This window comes from Scyliorhinus torazame, chromosome 13, assembly GCF_047496885.1.
Source record: "Scyliorhinus torazame isolate Kashiwa2021f chromosome 13, sScyTor2.1, whole genome shotgun sequence".
In the NCBI taxonomy this organism is placed as follows: domain Eukaryota; kingdom Metazoa; phylum Chordata; class Chondrichthyes; order Carcharhiniformes; family Scyliorhinidae; genus Scyliorhinus; species Scyliorhinus torazame.
Genome location: NC_092719.1, coordinates 26,490,601 through 26,509,319, shown reverse-complemented (window position 1 = coordinate 26,509,319; position 18,719 = coordinate 26,490,601). Strand labels below are relative to the sequence as shown.

The 18,719-nt window shown below is 50.2% G+C and overlaps 1 protein-coding gene across 1 annotated transcript in view; it reads right to left on the bottom strand.

Moving 5' to 3' along the window:
- Positions 1 to 962: 962 nt before the first annotated feature.
- The window catches only part of LOC140387907 (protein tyrosine phosphatase domain-containing protein 1), a 66,192-nt gene continuing 48,435 nt past the window's right edge, over positions 963 to 18,719 (bottom strand). Inside the window, exons 8-12 of the mRNA XM_072471208.1 lie at positions 8,417 to 8,560; positions 6,938 to 7,039; positions 5,266 to 5,346; positions 3,233 to 3,343; positions 963 to 1,936 (exon numbers count right to left, since the gene is read on the bottom strand). Of these exons, the coding sequence (XP_072327309.1) occupies positions 1,787 to 1,936; positions 3,233 to 3,343; positions 5,266 to 5,346; positions 6,938 to 7,039; positions 8,417 to 8,560 (588 nt within the window). The 3' untranslated portion in view covers positions 963 to 1,786. The remainder of the gene's footprint in view (positions 1,937 to 3,232; positions 3,344 to 5,265; positions 5,347 to 6,937; positions 7,040 to 8,416; positions 8,561 to 18,719) is intronic.

The window sequence follows — 18,719 nt, the reverse complement described above, 5'->3', positions numbered from 1 at the left end:
GCCATCCACACTGAAATAGGTCACCAGCAGTAACCTCAGGGCAGGATGAAGACAGCTTGGTCAGTGGCTGTCAAGCTAACAGTCACCAATGTGCCTTGCTCCTTCCAGGCTTGAGCAGGTGACATTTGCAACCTCTCTCAGCTTGCCATCCATTGCTGCATTAGGGAGGTCACTGGGGTTCTGTATTCTAGGGAGGTCACTGGGGTTCTGTATTCTAAGAGTGCTGAATACATTTCGCTCCCTCGTGCCAGAGAGAAGCATGTAGCTTTGCGAGGAATGCAGGTTTTCCTGGGGTTGCAAGGTCTCATTTTGCAGATGCCACACATCAGCACAAAGTACTACCTTCATCGGAAGCACCGGGAGCACATTAATTGAAATCCCTGCACTTGTCAAATTTTTGCCCTCATTCTGTTTAGATTAATTGAGATCATCCCCCAAGGCAGGGTAGCATAGCTTCTTTGTTATTTTTATGTCAAAAAGATAAGTTTTGGTGTTTAAACAAAATGAGCCTAATCATAAAACATGCTGACTATGTTCACAGTACAAACAATCCAAACCAGGCCATTCCTCACCTAATGGCAATTCGGTCGGTCACTGGAGAGACTGAAGAAGGTATCTGAAATATGAATATCTGATCCAGATGGTGGATACTATTTCTCTGAATTCATGGGATGTGAGCAATCTGTGGTGTAGGTACATGCACAGTGATGTTGGGAAGAGAAACTCATTCCTCAACCCAGGTAGCCCATCACTGTTAGACGTTGTGGGTTTGGAAGATGCTGAAGAATAAAGCTTGACAAGTTGTTGCAATGCTTTTTGTAGGTTGGGTAGTTTGGGAGGGTAGGTACACCCTCAGGTTATGCTATTGTGGAAGTAGATATTGGCTGTAAACATATAACACTCAGCCAACTTAAGGGAGTGACCGATGACACTGAATCCAAGAAGACCGCTGTGGGAAAAACTGAATTCTGAACCACAGATTTTTTATTTATTCAACATGTTAAGATTACCCACTGAATAACTGTGGGAAACCCACTGTTTATTCAAGATAAGGATGAACTGAACTGGCTCCAGTCACTGTGGATTTGAGGCAGCGACAGAATACATTCAAACTCAGATAGATTGTTACAGATGATCTATGTCATTAAAGACTGCAGCACATACACAGGTACAATGATATAAGAACTGTTTATACTGTTACACATTCAACATTTCCTCAAGAACATCAGTAAGGGAACAACTAGGAACTTGGTCTCTCTCCCATAACTTCAAGGCAGGCACAGCACTAGTTAGATGGAGAGTTAAAGTTGCCTTTTTGTTGTCCCAAGTTCAGAAAAGCAATATGTCTCCTTTTTCACGTAACCACAGGCTGTATCCTCAATAATGCTTCCATGGTCTAAGCTATCTTAATCCCTCCCTGCATCACACATGGGGAATGTTTGATAGGTTCCACATCCCATATGATAAAGGGGTGTTACCCACACCATTGGATGTGACTATTCCCTCCTTAATGTCAACCCAGAATTCAGTCAATTTAGAGCAATAAAGTCATAATGAACGAACGAGAGTCCTTCCTTCTCTGAGCCTATCCTCAGCTGTGACTTGGGGACACAGGCTGACCCCTGCCTCAGGGGGTTAACTGTCTCAGTTCAGTCAACATCTATCTCTAGCTAGTTCTACCCACCTTCTGTCCCCCTCCACCATACACTCTAAAGAAATTCCAAATACCGCCATTACATATGGCAGTAATCACATTTATGGAGGTCCAACCCAGAGAATTTTGTTTTTATTTGCTCTTCCCATGTGAGGATATCTTCACCACTGTTGTTGTTTTCACCACACCTTTGTTGAAGAGGTAATGTGAGCGTTTTTCCCTGATGATCATTTTCAGTTTGTGAGAGAAAGTAGCAAAATGCATCGCGTCCTCTTTATAGCCCTGTAACAATAAGGCAAAAATCAATAACATCCATCGTTTGCTTCCGGTTAAGGAAGGAGGTCAAGCGAAGGTTCATGCCTCATAATGAAGGACAAAAGGCGAAAGATCAAGCGTCAACAGAAGGAACCAAGTGAAAGGTCAAGGGTCATAGTGAGGGAAAGCAGGTGAAGGGTAAAGATCCACAATGAAGGATACCAGGTGAAAGATTAGAGATCTGGTGAAGGACACTGGGGAAAGGCCCATAGGGGTGTGCCCACTACAGTAAGAGTAAAAGAGTGAAATCAGGAATTGGGATTGTAAAAGCCTTCAGCTTGAAAGAGGAAGGCAAATTGGGGGAATTACATTTTGCTAAAGGTTTAGGCAAGTCTGAGGTGGAGTGGGAAAAATTGATTTTAAAAAGGAGGCGGTTTCATGTGGGATGAGCAATTGGAGCTTAGAAAACTGCAAGGAGGTGGCAAAAACCATGAGAGAGGGAGTTTCAGATAAATCAGTTTTTCTTCTATTCTTTGCAGTAGCTTGACAAGCGGATCCCTATTTATAACTTGCCTAATAGCATCTTTCATTATAGTCGCTACTGTCATGTTGGAAAACATGGCGGCTAATTTGTACACAGCAAGGTCACACTAATTACAATGGAATGGATTGCCAGATTACCTGCTTTAGTCATGTTGCTTTAGGATAACTAATGGCCAGGACACGAGGGACAATTCTCCTGCTCTTTGAAGTGGTGCCACGGGGCTTTTACCAGCACTTAAGAGGGCAGACAGGGCCTATCCAAAAGATGAAACTGCTGATAGTACAGCACTCCCTCAGTTTGGCAATGAAGTAGCCTTGTTTATAGGCTCAGCTCTCTGGAGTTGGACTTAAACCCTTGATCTAGAGTCTTACCCTGAATCAAAGCTGACACCTTTAATGGAATTGATGTTCAAATCTTTGACAAACTTGGGTTTATAAGATGTATATATATGTGTGTGTGTGTATGTGCATTCCTTTTTTAATATAAATTTAGTGTACCCAATTCATTTTTTCCAATTAAGGGGCAATTTAGAGTGGCCAATCCACGGACAGTGACCCAGAGCCGGGATCGAACCTGGGACCTCGGCGCTGTGAGGCAGCGGTGCTAACCACTGTGCCACCGTATGTGCATTCCTATGTGTACGTGTGTGTCCCATGTATGTATGTGTTCATATGTGTTTGTAAATCTAAGTACGTGAATGTGAGGAGAAAGGTCGAAGGTGTACCACACTCTGGCTCTCAGTCTTTACCTGACCTGTGATGCTTATTGAAAGTGCCTACCTGGGTTAGTGCTTGGATCAGTCGGTGGATTATGGAATCTTCCAGTGCAGAGGGCATGCCAGTGAGTTTACTGATAAAATCCAAGATGCAGTTGATTGTCTCTTCCTGACACTGAAAGACAAAGGTTAGGGAAATGTGGAGAATCATTTTGTGATGTGGGAATGGATAGCTACTCAGGTATAAAAATATATCACAAAGGGCCCAAACCACATGCAGGCTGAGATTCATTAATTCCCACAGGTCTTCCAATGTATCTGAGAGTTCTCACATTGCTTTATGAGAAGTGCAACCTCTGTTTCCCCTATATTTGGTATAATAACTCATAATGAAGCTGTTAATGAAGGTGAATTTATCTACATATTTACACAAGTCTGCTTAATGCAGCATTTCTCCCAGTGTAATTGTAGCTGGGAGGGTTTGTTCTGTCAGGCCCTGAGCTGGGCCTGTTTTGATATCTTGCTCCTAACGAGCCCCAGGTGGTTGGCCTCTTCCCCCTACCTAGGGAGCTCGTATTCCACAAGTCCCACGGCGAGATCAATGATTGTTTATCCATGGTCCTCGTGGGGGGTTATAACATCTGGGAATGCCCAACAGAAGAGTGGTTGGATTGAAGGCAAGCTCTCCGAATCATGGGGATCTCTAGGCCTCGGCCTACTGGAAACTAGCTGATAGACCAAGATATACTGACAGACTTTGAGCCTCCAATCCCAGTGTGTGGTCCGCTGCCAGGGGAAGAGAAGGGGTTACCAGTGCCTGGGCGTAAAACCCCAGGAAATTGCACGGTATTTACAAACTCTGTTTAATGGAGGACATCAATTACAACTGCCCTTTGCTTGATAGTTATGGTGTCCCATTCAGCCTCTACTGGTAGGGGGTGCCCAACATAGGCCCCTCTGACCCAACATTATGATTTTCCCACCTATGCACTTTTACACACATTCACAAATACACATTAATATACACACTGTAACACACAACACACATTAAGACACACTAATATGTACACACAGAGGCTCATACATTTATACACATAACTCCTGATGGCTGAACTGCAGCTAATGAACACTCTATAGAGCATTAAATGCTTAAAGGTGCGCCTCCACTCCCATCTGGGGAGGAAATCTCACTGTTGGAATTACATTGAATCCCACTGAACAAAATGCTGGCAGCTCAGGGTGGAAGTAAGTCCGGGAGTGTCTAGGCAGAGCCAGAGGAGGAGGGCTTCTCAGCAGGTGGTAAAGGCCGGGGCAGATGGTACACCCGCAGAGGTTGGGGGAAGACCACGGGGTTGCCCCACTTGGGAAAAGAGGCGTGTGAGGGAGATGTGCCACTACACCCTCTCCCGCCCAAGGCTCTAACAGGCTAACCTGCTAGGTGTCCCATTCCCTGCTCTGTCCTTAACCTCCACCCACTGCCCTAAAACTTGCCAACAAAACGAACGAGATTGTCATCGACTTCAGGAAGCGTAGTGGAGAACATGCCCAATGGGAACACCCTTAGTGTTGGGTGGGGTTACTGGGTTATGGGGATAGGGTGGAGGTGTGGACCTTGGGCAGGATGCTCTTTCCAAGAGCCGGTGCAGACTCGATGGGCCAAATGGCCTCCTTCTGCACTGTAAATTCTATGATCTATGAAAACTTGCAGCCTGGCTGGAAATTACCATTCAGTGACCAATAATTAATCACTTAGACTATGCCGCAATTATGTGCCCCAGGCTTTACCTGCCCCCTTGTAAAATCACAAACACGTTACGGGCGGGTGGGTAGGCAGCGCCAAGGGCACTGTGCCCTCTAAGTGGAGGAACCGTAAAAGTCTACCCACTAAGAGCACCATACTCTCACTACACTAACATATATGCAGAGTAATACATACTAGCCCACATATACATACGAGCACACACGTACTAAATATGGACACCTACACAAATATACAAACACAAACCCTCACATATGTACACACGATATATTATATATATATATATATATATATATAAAATATATCGCACACACTACCTGGTGCGTAGGAGAACTCACCTTTTCAAGATTCCACGGGGTCCCTTTCGCTGTGGGCTTAGACAGCAGAGTCACTACATCTTCTGATCCGAGGACTGGCTCCTACAGAGGGGCATGAAGAGGGTCTATCACCAGCTGATCCAGAGATTCAACATTGTTGTTTCTCGCTCATGTACCTGGTCCTCCAATTTTCTCAATTCTCCAAACACAAGCAGGCTGTTGTCAGGTGTACAGCCCTGAGCTCTATGTTAGCTCACTAGAGTGAGCAGTTAGCTCACTAGAGTGAGCAGTCTCTTTGTGTATGGACTTGATTCTGTCCACAAGCCCAACAGGAGTTCAGCAAGTAGCCAAGGTCTGTGACACAGGCACATTCCTTCTCTGCGGAGCCAGAGGTGCTGAGGCCATTCACAACTCCTTCCATCACTTCACAATGTCCTCCAAGGGACATTATGAAATTATGTTGATTTGTAACATACCACAGCAGGGAAGGATTCATCTGTACATGACCTGGGCAGGTTAGGGTGGAGTTGTGGTTATATCACTGGACTAGTGACCCAGAAATCTAATAATCCAGAAAAGTTGAGTCCACTGTGATAGATTCAAAAACCAGGATGTGAAAAGCAGGGATCAGTAAAAATGAAATGGAAGTTGTTGGATTGTTGTAAAAAAAACACCAAGTTCCGTAATGTCCTTTAGGAAGGAAACCTGCCATTGTACCCCACCTGGGCTAATATATGACTCCAGGGGGCGAGATTCTCCGACCCCCCGCCGGGTCGGAGAATCGCCGGGGGCGGGCGTGAATCCCGCCCCCGCCGGTTGCCGAATTCTCCAGCACCGGATATTCGGCGGCGGCGGGAATCGTGCCGTGCCGGCTGGCGGCCCCCCCGGTGATTCTCCGGCCCGGATGGGCCGAAGTCCCGCTGCTAGAATGCCTGTCCCGCCGGCGTGGATTAAACCACCTCTCTTACCGGCGGGACAAGGCGGCGCGGGTGGGCTCCGGGGTCCTGAGGGGGGCGCGGGGCGATCTGGCCCCGGGGGGTGCGGAGGCGGAAGAGACTCCCTCCACTGCGCATGCGCAGGGATGCCGTGAGCGGCCGCTGACGCTCCCGCGCATGCGCCGCCCGGCAATGTCATTTCCGCGCCAGCTGGCGGGGCACCAAAGGCCTTTCCCGCCAGCTGGCGGGGCGGAAATCAGTCCTGCGCGGGCCTAGCCCCTCAAGGTTAGGGCTCGGCGGCTCAAGGGGCGGAGGATTCCGCACCTTTGGGGCGGCGCGATGCCGGACTGATTCGCGCCATTTTTGGCGCCGGTCGGCAGACATCGCGCCGATTACGAAGAATTTCACCCCAGATCCATAGCAAATTGTTGATTCTCAATTGCCCTCTAAATAGTCTAGCAAACCAATTGGTGTATCAAACCTCTAACTATGGTCCAAGAAGGTCCACCACTCCCTTCTCAGGGCAATTAGGGATGGACAATAAATGCCATTCCAGCAAAGCCCGTAGCCAGAGAATGAATTAAAAGCATTGGAAGTTCCTTCTTGACCATCAGTCTTAAAATGGGGGCAAACGCTTGGGGCCATTGGCTGTGGGAGACTGTAACTGAAACCAATATAATATATATAGTCCCATGATTTATTGCCTCAGTCCTACTGCATTTATACATTATGTCCTGTTCAAACAGAATAATTTTAACCTTGAGGTGTTCCAGCCAGCTCCACATCAACGTGCTGAGAATCCTGGGATCTTCCTCCGTAGCCAGGCGGCCCCAGGCCCCCTCGTTCTCATTTAGCTCCACCTCCAGGAGAAGGAGAAAGAACAGAGATTTGTTAAAGCTGCAATATCAATCTGTGGAGGACAGGCTAGTGCTGGGGATAGAGACAGCCAGAGTGGTAAAGAGATCAGAAAGAGAGAAAGCAAGATGGGAGAGAAAAATGGAGAGACAGATATCGAGAGAGGGAGAGAGGCACAAATGAAAAGAAGGAGCGATGAACAGAGAAAGAGAGATAAACTCTAGAGATGATGAGAGAGACAGTGAGAGACAGGGAAGCAGAAAGACATGGGCAAGGAGTCAGAGGGATGGAGACAGAGAGGCAGGTAGACAGAGAGAAAGAGAGAGAAAGAAGCACAGATAAAGAGGGACAGATATCAAGAGAGGCATTAAAGAGACAAAGGAGGAGCTAAAATTAGACAGAGCCCGATAGAGAGACAGAAAGGAAAAGCGATAGAAACAAATTGTGAGAGGGACAGAGATATAGAGATAGAAGGAAATCAGAGAGGTAAAGAGAGCGAGACACACATTAAAGAGAGATAGATACGCATAGAGAGAGGGAGGGATAGATAGAGGATGAGAGGACAGAGTGATAAACAGAAACAGCGAGGTGGATAAAGAGTCAGAATGGAAGAAAATGAAACAGACAGATAGAGACAGAGAGAAAAAGACTGACAGAGACTGGAAGAAAAAGACAGGTAGGTGATGAATACCACAGATTTTTTCATTCATTCTGTGGATGCCAGCATCTACTTTCAAATGTCCCAAAGCATATATTTGCAGCCATGTGTAGTCACTGCAGTAATGATGGAAACATGACAACCAGTTAGCGCACTGTAAGTTCCCAAAATAACACCAGGGATAAGTGGTCAATTAGTTTTTAACCTGGTGATAAAGGGATACATATTGACCAGGACAATATGGAGAAGTGCCCAGCTCTTCTTTGAAATAACAAGATGAGATATTTTAGATCCACCTCAGAGAGTAGACAGGGCTTTGAGATCATGAGCGCACAATAGTCAGCGATAAATCCAACAGACAATTCAGGCGAAACTTCTTTACCTCGAAAGTGATTAGAATGTGATACTTGCTACGTGGAGCAGTTGAGATGAATAACATAGATGGATTTAAGCTAGATAAACCTGTTAGGAAGAAACAAGTAAAATGAAATACTGGTTGAGATAGATGCAGTAGGATGGGAAGAGGCTCAAGTGGAACATTAACGCTGACATAGACTAGTTGGGCTGAATGGTCTGTTTCAGTGCTATAAACATTCTATAATTCTATGTAACCAGGTTAAGGAGGTTGATCAGACCGAATTAAACTGTTTGCTCGGTCAGTATCACGCAGCTCATTCTCATGATGATCATATTACCAGGTTAGAACATCCATGTGACCCCTTACCTTCCAAAGACGGACTTTCACCAACAAGTTGCTCTCCACTGGCGGTGTCTCTGACATTGCCATGGCAACCATTTCCAGGAGGGGCCCATGTTTTTCTGATTTTCTGCCCGACTCTTTTACAGAGTGGCTCCAATGGACTTTGGCCTAAAGAATAAAAACAAGAATAAAATAACAGAGAATAAGACAATAGGCAGTGCGATTGGTTTGTGACCTGACGTCCAATCAGCTCCCAGACCCATCACTAGCGTCTAAGTTCAGGGCCTTGCACTACAGGCTGGTGTCCACTTGCCCTCCCGCATTATTCAATAATGTTACAACACCCTGAGCTGGTGTGCGGTCAATTCTAGCCCCACAAGCCCCGGTGCCACAATACAAGTGAATTAACTAATAGTTTGTATAAAAATACCCCAAATCTTTGGCCCTTGGCTGTCCAATAATTACAGTCACCAGATGTATAAGTTGAAACACAATTACTGTTTATTTATAACTAAAACAAATACGAAAGGTACAGTAAAAACAGCTGCTTAATGTTGAGCTGATACCTGACTCCCCTTTAACTGTGCTCTACCCACACACACAAAACAAACAAACATAGAAGGGTGGAAAGGGGTAAAAATAATAAGGATTAAGGTCAAAAAATGAGAATCCTTGTTTCAGATGATGAGTTCTTTAGTGCACTCCCTTCACAGTATGAGTGTGGTTTAAGGTCTATGGGGCGCGATTCTCTGAAATGGAGACAGGGTGTTCGCGCCGTCGAGAACGCCGTCGAGGATCACGACGGCGCGAAACGGTCCCCATCCCGACCGATTCAGGGCCCGAAAATGGGCTAGGAGCGGCGCCGCGTCATTTACATGCGCCAGACCTTGGCGCCGCGTAAAGGCGTCGCCGCATACATGACGCGGCCGGCGCCGCATAACTGCTGTCACCCGCGCATGCGTGGTTGCCGTCCTCCCCGAATCCGCCCCGCAAGAAGATGTCTGATGGATCTTGCGGGGCGCGGAGGAAAGGAGGTCTGCCTTCAGAGAGGCCGGCCCGACGATCGGTGGGCACCGATCGCGGGCCAGACCGCATTTGAGGCCCCCCCCGGTGCAGGATCCCCCCTCCCCCCCCCCGCAGGCCGCCCCCCCCCCAGCGTTCCCGCGCTGTTCCCGCCGGCAGCGACCAGGTGTGGACGACACCGGGGGGAACCCGCCGTTTTGGGCAGGCCGCTCGGCCCATCCGGCACTGAGAATCGTGGGGGTACCGGTGAATCGCCATTTTGGCTGTCTCGGGCGATTCACCGCGCAAATCACGATTGTGCCGATCTGGCCGCTTCCGTGAATCGCGGGACGGCTTCGGACCGGCGTCGCGGGAAGATTTGGCGACCAAGGCGATTCTCCCAACCGGCGCAGGATCGGAGAATCGCGCCCCTGATCTCTGGGGCTTCATTCTCCGCCGGCGGGAGTCTCCGTTTTGCCGGCACCCGGGGGTTTCCCGACGGCGTGGGGCTGCCCCACAATGGGAAACCCCATTGACCGGCCGGTGTAACGGAGCATCCCGCCGGCGGGTCGGGGCAGAAATGTGGCGGAGCGGGATGGAGAATTTCGCTCCTGATCTTTGGGGGCAGCACGGTAGCACACGTGGCTAGCACTGTGGCTTCACAGTGCCAGGGTCCCAGGTTCGATTCCCCGCTGGGTCACTGTCTGTGCAGAGTCTGCACGTTCTCCCCGTGTCTGCGTGGGTTTCCTCCGTGTGCTCCGGTTTCCTCCCACATTCCAAAGATGTGCAGGTTAGGTGCATTGGTCATGATAAATTGCCCTTAGTGTCCAAAAAAAGGTTAGATGGGGTTATTAGATTATGGGGACAGGGTAGAAGTGAGGGCTTAAGTGGGACGGTGCAAACTGGATGGGCCGAATGGCGTCCTTCTGCACTGTATGCTCTATGTATCTATGTACAGCCCGTAATGATCTTCCTTGCAGTCAACAATAACTTACTCACAGCTTTTCCTGGAGAGGCGCCTTGGCTTCACATCAGACCCTGCTTTTAGTTCATGGCTTATTTCCAGGTCTCTTTCTTTCTTGAGATACTTTATTTCTTACCAAGCCAAGCCTTCAGCTCAAGATTTGTCTTTGGGGTTCTGCAGTCCCAAGGGAATAATGCTCAGGCTTGCTGAAGAGAGAGAGAACTCTTACATTGGCCTTCTGGAGAGGATTAATACTCTCCATCAGCTGCCACCACCAAAAGTGAAACTAACTCCGGCCTTGTGACTCTGAAAACATTCCAGAGAAATAATATCCAATCACTGCCTGTTGCCAGGCAGAGCGCAGCTTTTAGGGCCAATTCGTTGGCTACCAGCCAGGTTAATCAAAGTGAGTCACTGATGCCTTACGGATTCCTCCTGCTTGAATTAATGGTACGGGCCATTGCTTCTGCTTGAGTTAAAGGTACAGGCAGCATTAAAGTCACAGATCCGTTACACATCCATGGATCAAAATTATAATAGTAAAAATAAAAGAAAGGGGAAATAAGGGAATAAACTGAAAATATAAGGGTGGCTAGGTGGTGCAGTGGTTAGCACAGCTTCCACACGGCGCCGAAGACCTGGGTTTGATTCCGGCCCCGGATCACTGTCCTTGTGGAGCTTGCACATTCTCCCCATGTTTACGTGGGTCTCACCCCCACAACCCAAAAGATGTACAGGGTAGGTGGATTGGCCACGCTAAATTGCCCCTTAATTGGAAAATTAATTGGTACTCTAAAATTTTTCTTAAAAAACAACAAATAAGCAGGACCCTTATAATAACCTGATGAAGCATCACGTTACACTTGATTGAGGCAGATGTTTAGATCGTTTGGAGACTTGGGCGGAGAGGTGGCAGATGGAGTTTAATCCGGACAAATGTGAGGTAATGCATTTTGGAAGGTCTAATGCAGGTAGAGAATATACAGTGAATGGTAGAACCCTCAAGAGTATTGAAAGTCAGAGAGATCTAGGTGTACAGGTCCACAGGTCACTTAAAGGGGCATCAGGGCTTCCGGTTGCGGCCATGCCTGAATAGGTCGCACGTTCGGCAGCTCCCGCCGGGAACGGACTTTAGAGGGGCCCCAACGGCACTTGTTCAACGGCTTCCAGTGTGGGAAGGTGACAGCAAGGTCCCCTCGACAGTATATGGATTGGACCAGGAGTGGAGCGGTGAAAAAAGGGATCTTGGAGCAGCAAAAAGAGAGAGGGAGAAAAAGCAAGATGGCGGCAGGTGGAGACCAAGTAGCATGGGCGCAGTGGTCGCAGGAGCAGCAGGAGTTTCTTAAACGCTGCTTTGAGGAGCTGAAGACAGAAATGCTGGCGCCAATGAAGGTGGCGATTGAGAAGCTAGTGGAGACCCAGAGGGCCCAGGGAGCGGCGATCCGGGAGGTGCGGCAGAAAGCCTCAGAGAACGAGGATGAGATCTTGGGCCTGGCGGTGAAGGTGGAGGCGCACGAGGCACTGCACAAGAGGTGGGCGGAAAGATTTGAGGACCTGGCGAATAGGTCGAGGAGGAAGAATCTTCGGATTCTGGGTCTCCCCGAAGGAGTGGAGGGGCCCGATACCGGGGCATATGTGAGCACGATGCTCAATTCGCTGATGGGCGCAGGAGCCTTCCCGAGTCCCCTGGAGCTAGATGGGGCTCATCGGGTCCTGGCAAGGAGATCCAAGGCCAACTAGCCACCAAGGGCTGTAGTGGTGAGGTTTCACCGCTTTATGGATAGAGAGTGTGTCTTGAGATAGGCCAAGAAAGAGCGGAGCAGCAGGTGGGAGAACACGGAGATCCGAATCTACCAGGACTGGAGTGCAGAGGTGGCCAAGAAGAGAGCTGGCTTTAATCGGGCCAAGGCGGTGCTCCATCGGAAGGGGGTGAAGTTCGGGATGCTGCAGCCAGCGCGATTGTGGGTCATATTCCAAGATCGGCACCACTATTTCAAAACGCCTGAGGAGGCTTGGAGCTTTATACAGACTGAAAAGTTGGACACAAATTGAGGGTCTGTGCTTGTGGGGGGGGGGATGTCTGCTGTATATATGGTTTTAACTACGTGTAGGGAATGTTCTCTTGGTTGGGTGCAGGATGGGGATGGGTGAAGGGATTTGATGGGCAGACTGTGGGAGAGTGTGGGCGCCGGTGTTGGAGGGAGGGGAGGCCCGGGAATGGGAGAATTGAGATAAGGCCGCTAAAGGAGCTGCGCCAGAGGGGCGGGGCCGGCTCAGGAAAGCGCGGGCTTTTTGCCGCGCTAGGGAAGGACGGCGGAGGGGGGGGGGTGGGTGTCGGAGGAGCGCACACTGACTGCTGGGAAGGAGGGGGAGGGGTGGTTCCCACACTAGGGGGGTCGATGGGAAGGCGGGAGAGGCCGGGGTCAGCAGGAGTGAGTGTTATGGGGGGAGCAAAAGAGCTAGATATGGATCTAGCGGGGGGAGGGGGGGGTATAGGGTTGCTGCTGCTTTGACAATGGGGAACTGGAAATAGGAGAGGTGGTCGGGGCGGGGGTCCGCCATCTAGGGGACTGGAGGGTGCGGGAGGCGCGGGCAGGGGACTGGCCTAGAAAAGGAGATGGCTAGTCGGCAGGGCGGGGGGGGGGGGTGAGAAGCTGTACATCCCTTCAAATTACAGATTCCAACAGAAGCCCCCCAATCCGGCTGATAACTTGGAATGTGAGGGGCCTGAATGGGCCGGTTAAGAGGGCCCGAGTGCTCGCGCACTTAAAGGGTCTGAAGGCAGACGTGGTCATGCTTCAGGAGACACATTTGAAGGTGGCAGACCAGGTCAGGTTGAGAAGGGATGGGTAGGACAGGTATTCCACTCGGGGCTGGATGCGATGAACAGAGGGGTTGCAATACTGGTGGGGAAGCGGGTGTCGTTTGAGGCCAAGAATATTGTAGTGGATAATGGAGGTCGATACGTGATGGTGAGCGGTAGGTTGCGGGGGGTGTGGGTGGTACTGGTAAACGTATATGCCCCGAACTGGGATGATGCCGGATTTATGAAGCGCATGCTGGGCCGGATTCCGGAGCTGGAGGCAGGAAGCTTGATAATGGGTGGGGATTTCAACACGGTGCTGGATCCAGCATTAGATCACTCCAGATCCAAGACGGGGAAGAGGCCGGCTGTGGCCAAGGTGCTTAGAGGGTTTATGGACCAGATGGGGGGAGTGGATCCATGGAGGTTTGCTAGGCCCTTGGCCAGGGAATTCTCATTCTTTTCCCATGTACATAGAGCCTACTCCCGGATAGATTTTTTTGTTTTGAGTAGCGCGCTAATACCGAAAGTGGAAGGAACGGAGTATTCGGCCATAGCCATCTCAGACCATGCCACGCACTGGGTGGAGCTGGAGTTAGGAGAGGAGAGGGACCAGCGCCCGCTGTGGCGTCTTGATGTGGGATTACTGGCGAATGAGGAAGTGTGTGGGAGGGTGCGGGGGTGCATTGAGAGATACTTGGAGTTCAATGACAATGGAGAGCTGCAGGTGGGGGTAGTCTGGGAGGCGCTGAAGGTGGTGGTCAGGGGAGAGTTAATCTCCATTAGGGCCCACAGGGAGAGGAGAGAGGGCAGGGAGAGGGAGAGGTTGGTGGGGGAGATCTTAGGGTGGACAGGAGATATGCAGAGGCTCCTGAGGAGGGATACTTAGGGAGCGGCGAAGTCTCCAGACGGTGTTTGACCTGTTGACCACGGGGAAAGCAGAGGCACAGTGGAGAAAAGCACAGGGGGCGACGTACGAGTATGGGGAGAAGGCGAGCCGGATGCTGGCACACCAGCTCCGTAAGAGGGAGGCAGCGAGGGAGATAGGTGGAGTTAAGGATAGCAGGGGGAATATGGTGCGGAGTGCGGTGAGAGTAAATGAGGTATTTAAGGACTTCTATGGGGATCTGTACAGATCTGAGCCCCCAGCGAGGGAAGAGGGGATGCGACGATTTTTGGATCAACTGAGGTTCCCGAGGGTGGAGGAGCAGGAGGGTTTAGGGGCGCCAATTGGGTTGGAGGAGCTGGTTAAAGGATTGGGGAACATGCAGGCGGGGAAGGCCCCGGGGCCAGATGGGTTCCCGGTCGAGTTTCATAGGAAATATGTGGACCTGCTAGGCCCGTTGTTAGTGAGGACTTTCAATGAGGCAAGGGAGAGGGGGACCCTGCCCCGATAATGTCCGGGGCGCTGATTCTGAAGCGGGAGAAGGACCCACTGTGGGTCGTATAGACCGATCTCACTCCTCAATGTGGATGCTAAGTTGCTGGCAAAAGTGCTGGCTACGAGAATTGAGGACTGTGTCCCTGGGGTGATTCATGAGGACCAGACGGGATTTGTAAAGGGCAGGCAGCTAAACACTAATGTGCGGAGGCTCCTCAATGTGGTTATGATGCCCTCGGTGGAGGAAGAAGCGGAGGTAGTGGCAGCTATGGACGCGGAGAAGGCCTTCGACCGGGTGGAGTGAGAGTATCTTTGGGAAGTGTTGCGGAGATTTGGGTTCGGGGAGGGGTTTATCAGTTGGGTCCGGCTCCTATATAGAGCCCCGGTGGCGAGTGTGGCTACGAATCGGCGGAGGTCGGAGTACTTTCGGCTGTACCGAGGGACGAGGCAGGGGTGCCCCTTATCCCCCTTGCTGTTTGCATTGGCAATTGAGCCTCTGGCCATGGCACTAAGGGTGTCCAGAAAATGGAGGGGGTTGGTCCGAGGGGGAGAGGAACATCGGGTGTCGCTGTATGCGGACGACCTGTTGCTGTATGTGGCAGATCCAGTGGAGGGGATGGTGGAGGTCATGCGGATCCTCAGGGAGTTTGGGGACTTCTCGGGCTATAAGCTAAACGTAGGGAAGAGTGAGCTCTTTGTGGTGCACTCAGGGGACCAGGGAAGGGGGATAGACGAGCTACCATTGAAGAGGGCGGAAAGGAGCTTTCGGTCCCTGGGGATCCAGGTGGCTGGGAGCTGGGGGCCCTGCACAAGCTTAATTTGACGCGGTTGGTGGAGCAGATGGAGGAGGATTTCAAAAGATGGCATGTGCTGCCACTCTCATTAGCGGGCAGGGTACAGTCGGTTAAAATGATGGTCCTCCCGAGGTTTCTCTTTGTGTTCCAGTGCCTTCCCATTATGATTACCAAGGCCTTTTTTAAACGGGTAGGTAGGAGCATCATGGGTTTCGTGTGGGCAAATAAGACCCCGAGGGTGAAGAGAGTGTTTCTGGAGCGTAGCAGGGACAGGGAGGGCTGGCGCTGCCGAATCTGTGCGGCTACTATTGGGCAGCCAACGTGGCGATGATCCGTAAGTGGGTAATAGAGGGAGAGGGGGCGGCGTGGAAGAGGTTGGAGATGGCGTCCTGCAGGGGCACGAGCCTGAGGGCGCTGGTGACGGCACCGCTGCCGCTCTCGCCGACAAGGTACACCACGGGTCCGGTGGTGGCGGCAACGTTGAAGATCTGGGGGCAGTGGAGATGGCATAGGGGCGAGATGGGAGCCTCGGTTTGGTCCCCGATTAGGGAGAACAATCGGTTTGTCCCGGGAAGGATGGATGGGGGGTTTCGGAGCTGGCATCGGGCAGGGATCAGAAGAATGGGGGACCTGTTTATAGATGGGACGTTTGCGAGCCTAGGGGCGCTGGAGGAGAAGTTTGGGTTACCCCTGGGAAATGCGTTCAGGTACATGCAAGTGAGGGCTTTTGTGAGGCGGCAGGTGAGGGAATTCCCACTGCTCCCGGCACAGAGGATTCAGGACAGGGTGATTTCGGGTGTATGGGTCGGAGAAGGCAAGGTTTTGGCGATCTATCAAGAGATGAAAGAAGAGGAGGGTTCGGTAGAGGAGCTAAAGGGCAAGTGGGAGGAGGAGCTTGGGGAGGAGATAGATGAGGGTCTGTGGGCTGATGCCCTGAGTAGGGTTAACTCCTCTTCCTCTTGCGCCAGGCTCAGCCTAATACAATTTAAGGTTACTCCCAGAGCGCATTTGACAGGGGTGAGGTTGAGTAGGTTCTTTGGGATGGAGGACAGATGTGGGAGGTGTTCGGGAAGCCCGGTGAATCACGTCCACGTGTTCTGGTCGTGCCCGGCACTGGATGGGCTCTGGAGGGGTTTCGCGAGGACTATGTCCAAGGTGGTGAAAGTCCAGGTCAAGCCGAGTTGGGGGTTGGCATTATTTGGGGTAACGGACGAGCCGGGAGTGCAGGAGGCAAAAGAGGCCGGTATCCTGGCCTTTGCGTCCCTGGTAGCCCGGCGGAGGATCTTGCTATTATGGGAGGACGCGAAGCCCCCCAGTGTGGAAGCCTGTATAAATGACATGGCAGGGTTCATTAAGCTGGAGAGGATAAAGTTTGCCTTACGAGGGTCTGTGCAGGGGTTCTTCAGGCGGTGGCAACCGTTCCGAGACTATCTCGCGGAGCGCTAGGAGGAGGTCAGCAGCAGCAGCAACCCAGGGAGGGGGGGGTCTCTTTCGGGGGGGGGTGTTTGGGCGGGTGGAGGGGGGTTTCCCCAAGGGTACTTTTGAATGTTATATGGGGGGGTTAATATATGCGGGAGAAACCCAATGTATAAGTAGTTTATTATTTTTGATTGTGGTGTTTGTGTTCTTTCTTCTTTTCGTTATGGGGGGGGGTTTGTTTGTTAAAAATTCTGTTGGAAAAATTTGAATAAACATATTTTAAAAAAAGAAAGGGGCAACACAGGTGGAGAAGGTAGTCAAGAAGGCATACGGCATGTTTGCCTTCATTGGCCGGGGCATTGAGTATAAGAATTAGCAAGTCATGTTGCAGCTTAGTTAGGCCACACTTGGAGTATAGTGTTCAATTCTGGTCGCCACACTACCAGAAGGATGTGGAGGCTTTAGAGAGGGTGCAGGAGAGATTTACCAGAATGTTGCCTGGCATGGAGGGCATTAGCTATGAGGAGCAGTTGAATAAACTCGGTTTGTTCTCACTGGAACGACGGAGGTTGAGGAGCGACCTGATAGAGGTCTACAAAATTATGAGGGGCATAGACAGAGTGGATAGTCAGAGGCTTTTCCCCAGGGTAGCGGGGTCAATTACTAGGGGGCATAGGTTTAAGGTGAGAGGGGCAAGGTTTAGAGTAGATGTACGAGGCAAGTTTTTTTACGCAGAGGGTAGTGGGTGCCTGGAACTCACTACCGGAGGAGGTGGTGGAAGCAGGGACGATAGTGACATTTAAGGGGCATCTTGACAAATACATGAATAGGATGGGAATAGAGGATACGGACCCAGGAAGTGTAGAAGATTGTAGTTTAGTCGGGCAGCATGGTCGACACGGGCTTGGAGGGCCGAAGGGCCTGTTCCTGTGCTGTACTTTTCTTTGTTCTTTGTATGTGGGGCCACTCCCAAGTTCTGATCCTCATTACGATCCATTCCCAATGTGTCATTCCCAGATGGCAGAAATGCTTCCTGGGCATGACAGCTGGGAAATATCAGGGAATAATTGGGAAATGTAGGTGGAGGTAGAAGGTGACCAGGTATCATTTTGAAGCACATTCTCCCCAGCGACTTTCCAAAATTCATCCCTCAGCTCCAACCAAGTTTAGTAACTAACTAAACTATTTATTCTAAGGAATAAACTATGGGCAGAGTATAATAAATGTGCTATTGAATACTTTGCCTCCAGCCCCAGACTGGCTGGGAAAACCTATGCTCAGCTCCAGGGTTCGCATTCTCTGGCCCAATTGGCCAATCACATCCCAGAAGCCCCACAAAAAAAAAAACTCACCCCTCACCCCTGAAGTCCCTTATTACCATATTCAAACAAAAGTTAAATTTATAATAAAGCAACAGTAAACAAGTTCTTCAACAGAGTCCATCTTAAACTCAGTTTGTCAGGGGACTTTCTCTTCTGCTGGGAGTAACATAGTTCAGCAGGCGGTGTCTCCACAGCAGAGGTACCTTCATTTTACTTTCAACTTGTAACTGTGCATCTGTGCTTCTTACTTCTCCAGTTCCCACAGGAACACTACTTGGCCCTTCCTCAGGTTGACTTACTACTTTGCTTCATTCACAATAACATTACTGGCAGGTATAATCAGAGCAGACTGCCTCACCAGTTCTCTATGTGACTCCCTTCATCGCAAATGGTCTAAACGCTTTGTTGGATTTATCTTCAGCATCCACCTCCTATGACACCAGGCTCGTTCTGGCCACGACAACATCTGGGACCCAACGCGGGCCAGTCCCAAAATCTTCTACATATACGAGATCATTTACTTTGAATTCCTCTCCATTTTTGTTGAGTCATGATTCTTCTTTTCAAAACTGTGCTTTGCTTCCACCTTCAAGGCCAAATTGGGAAACATCTGTTCCAACCTAGTCTTCGTACGCCTACCCA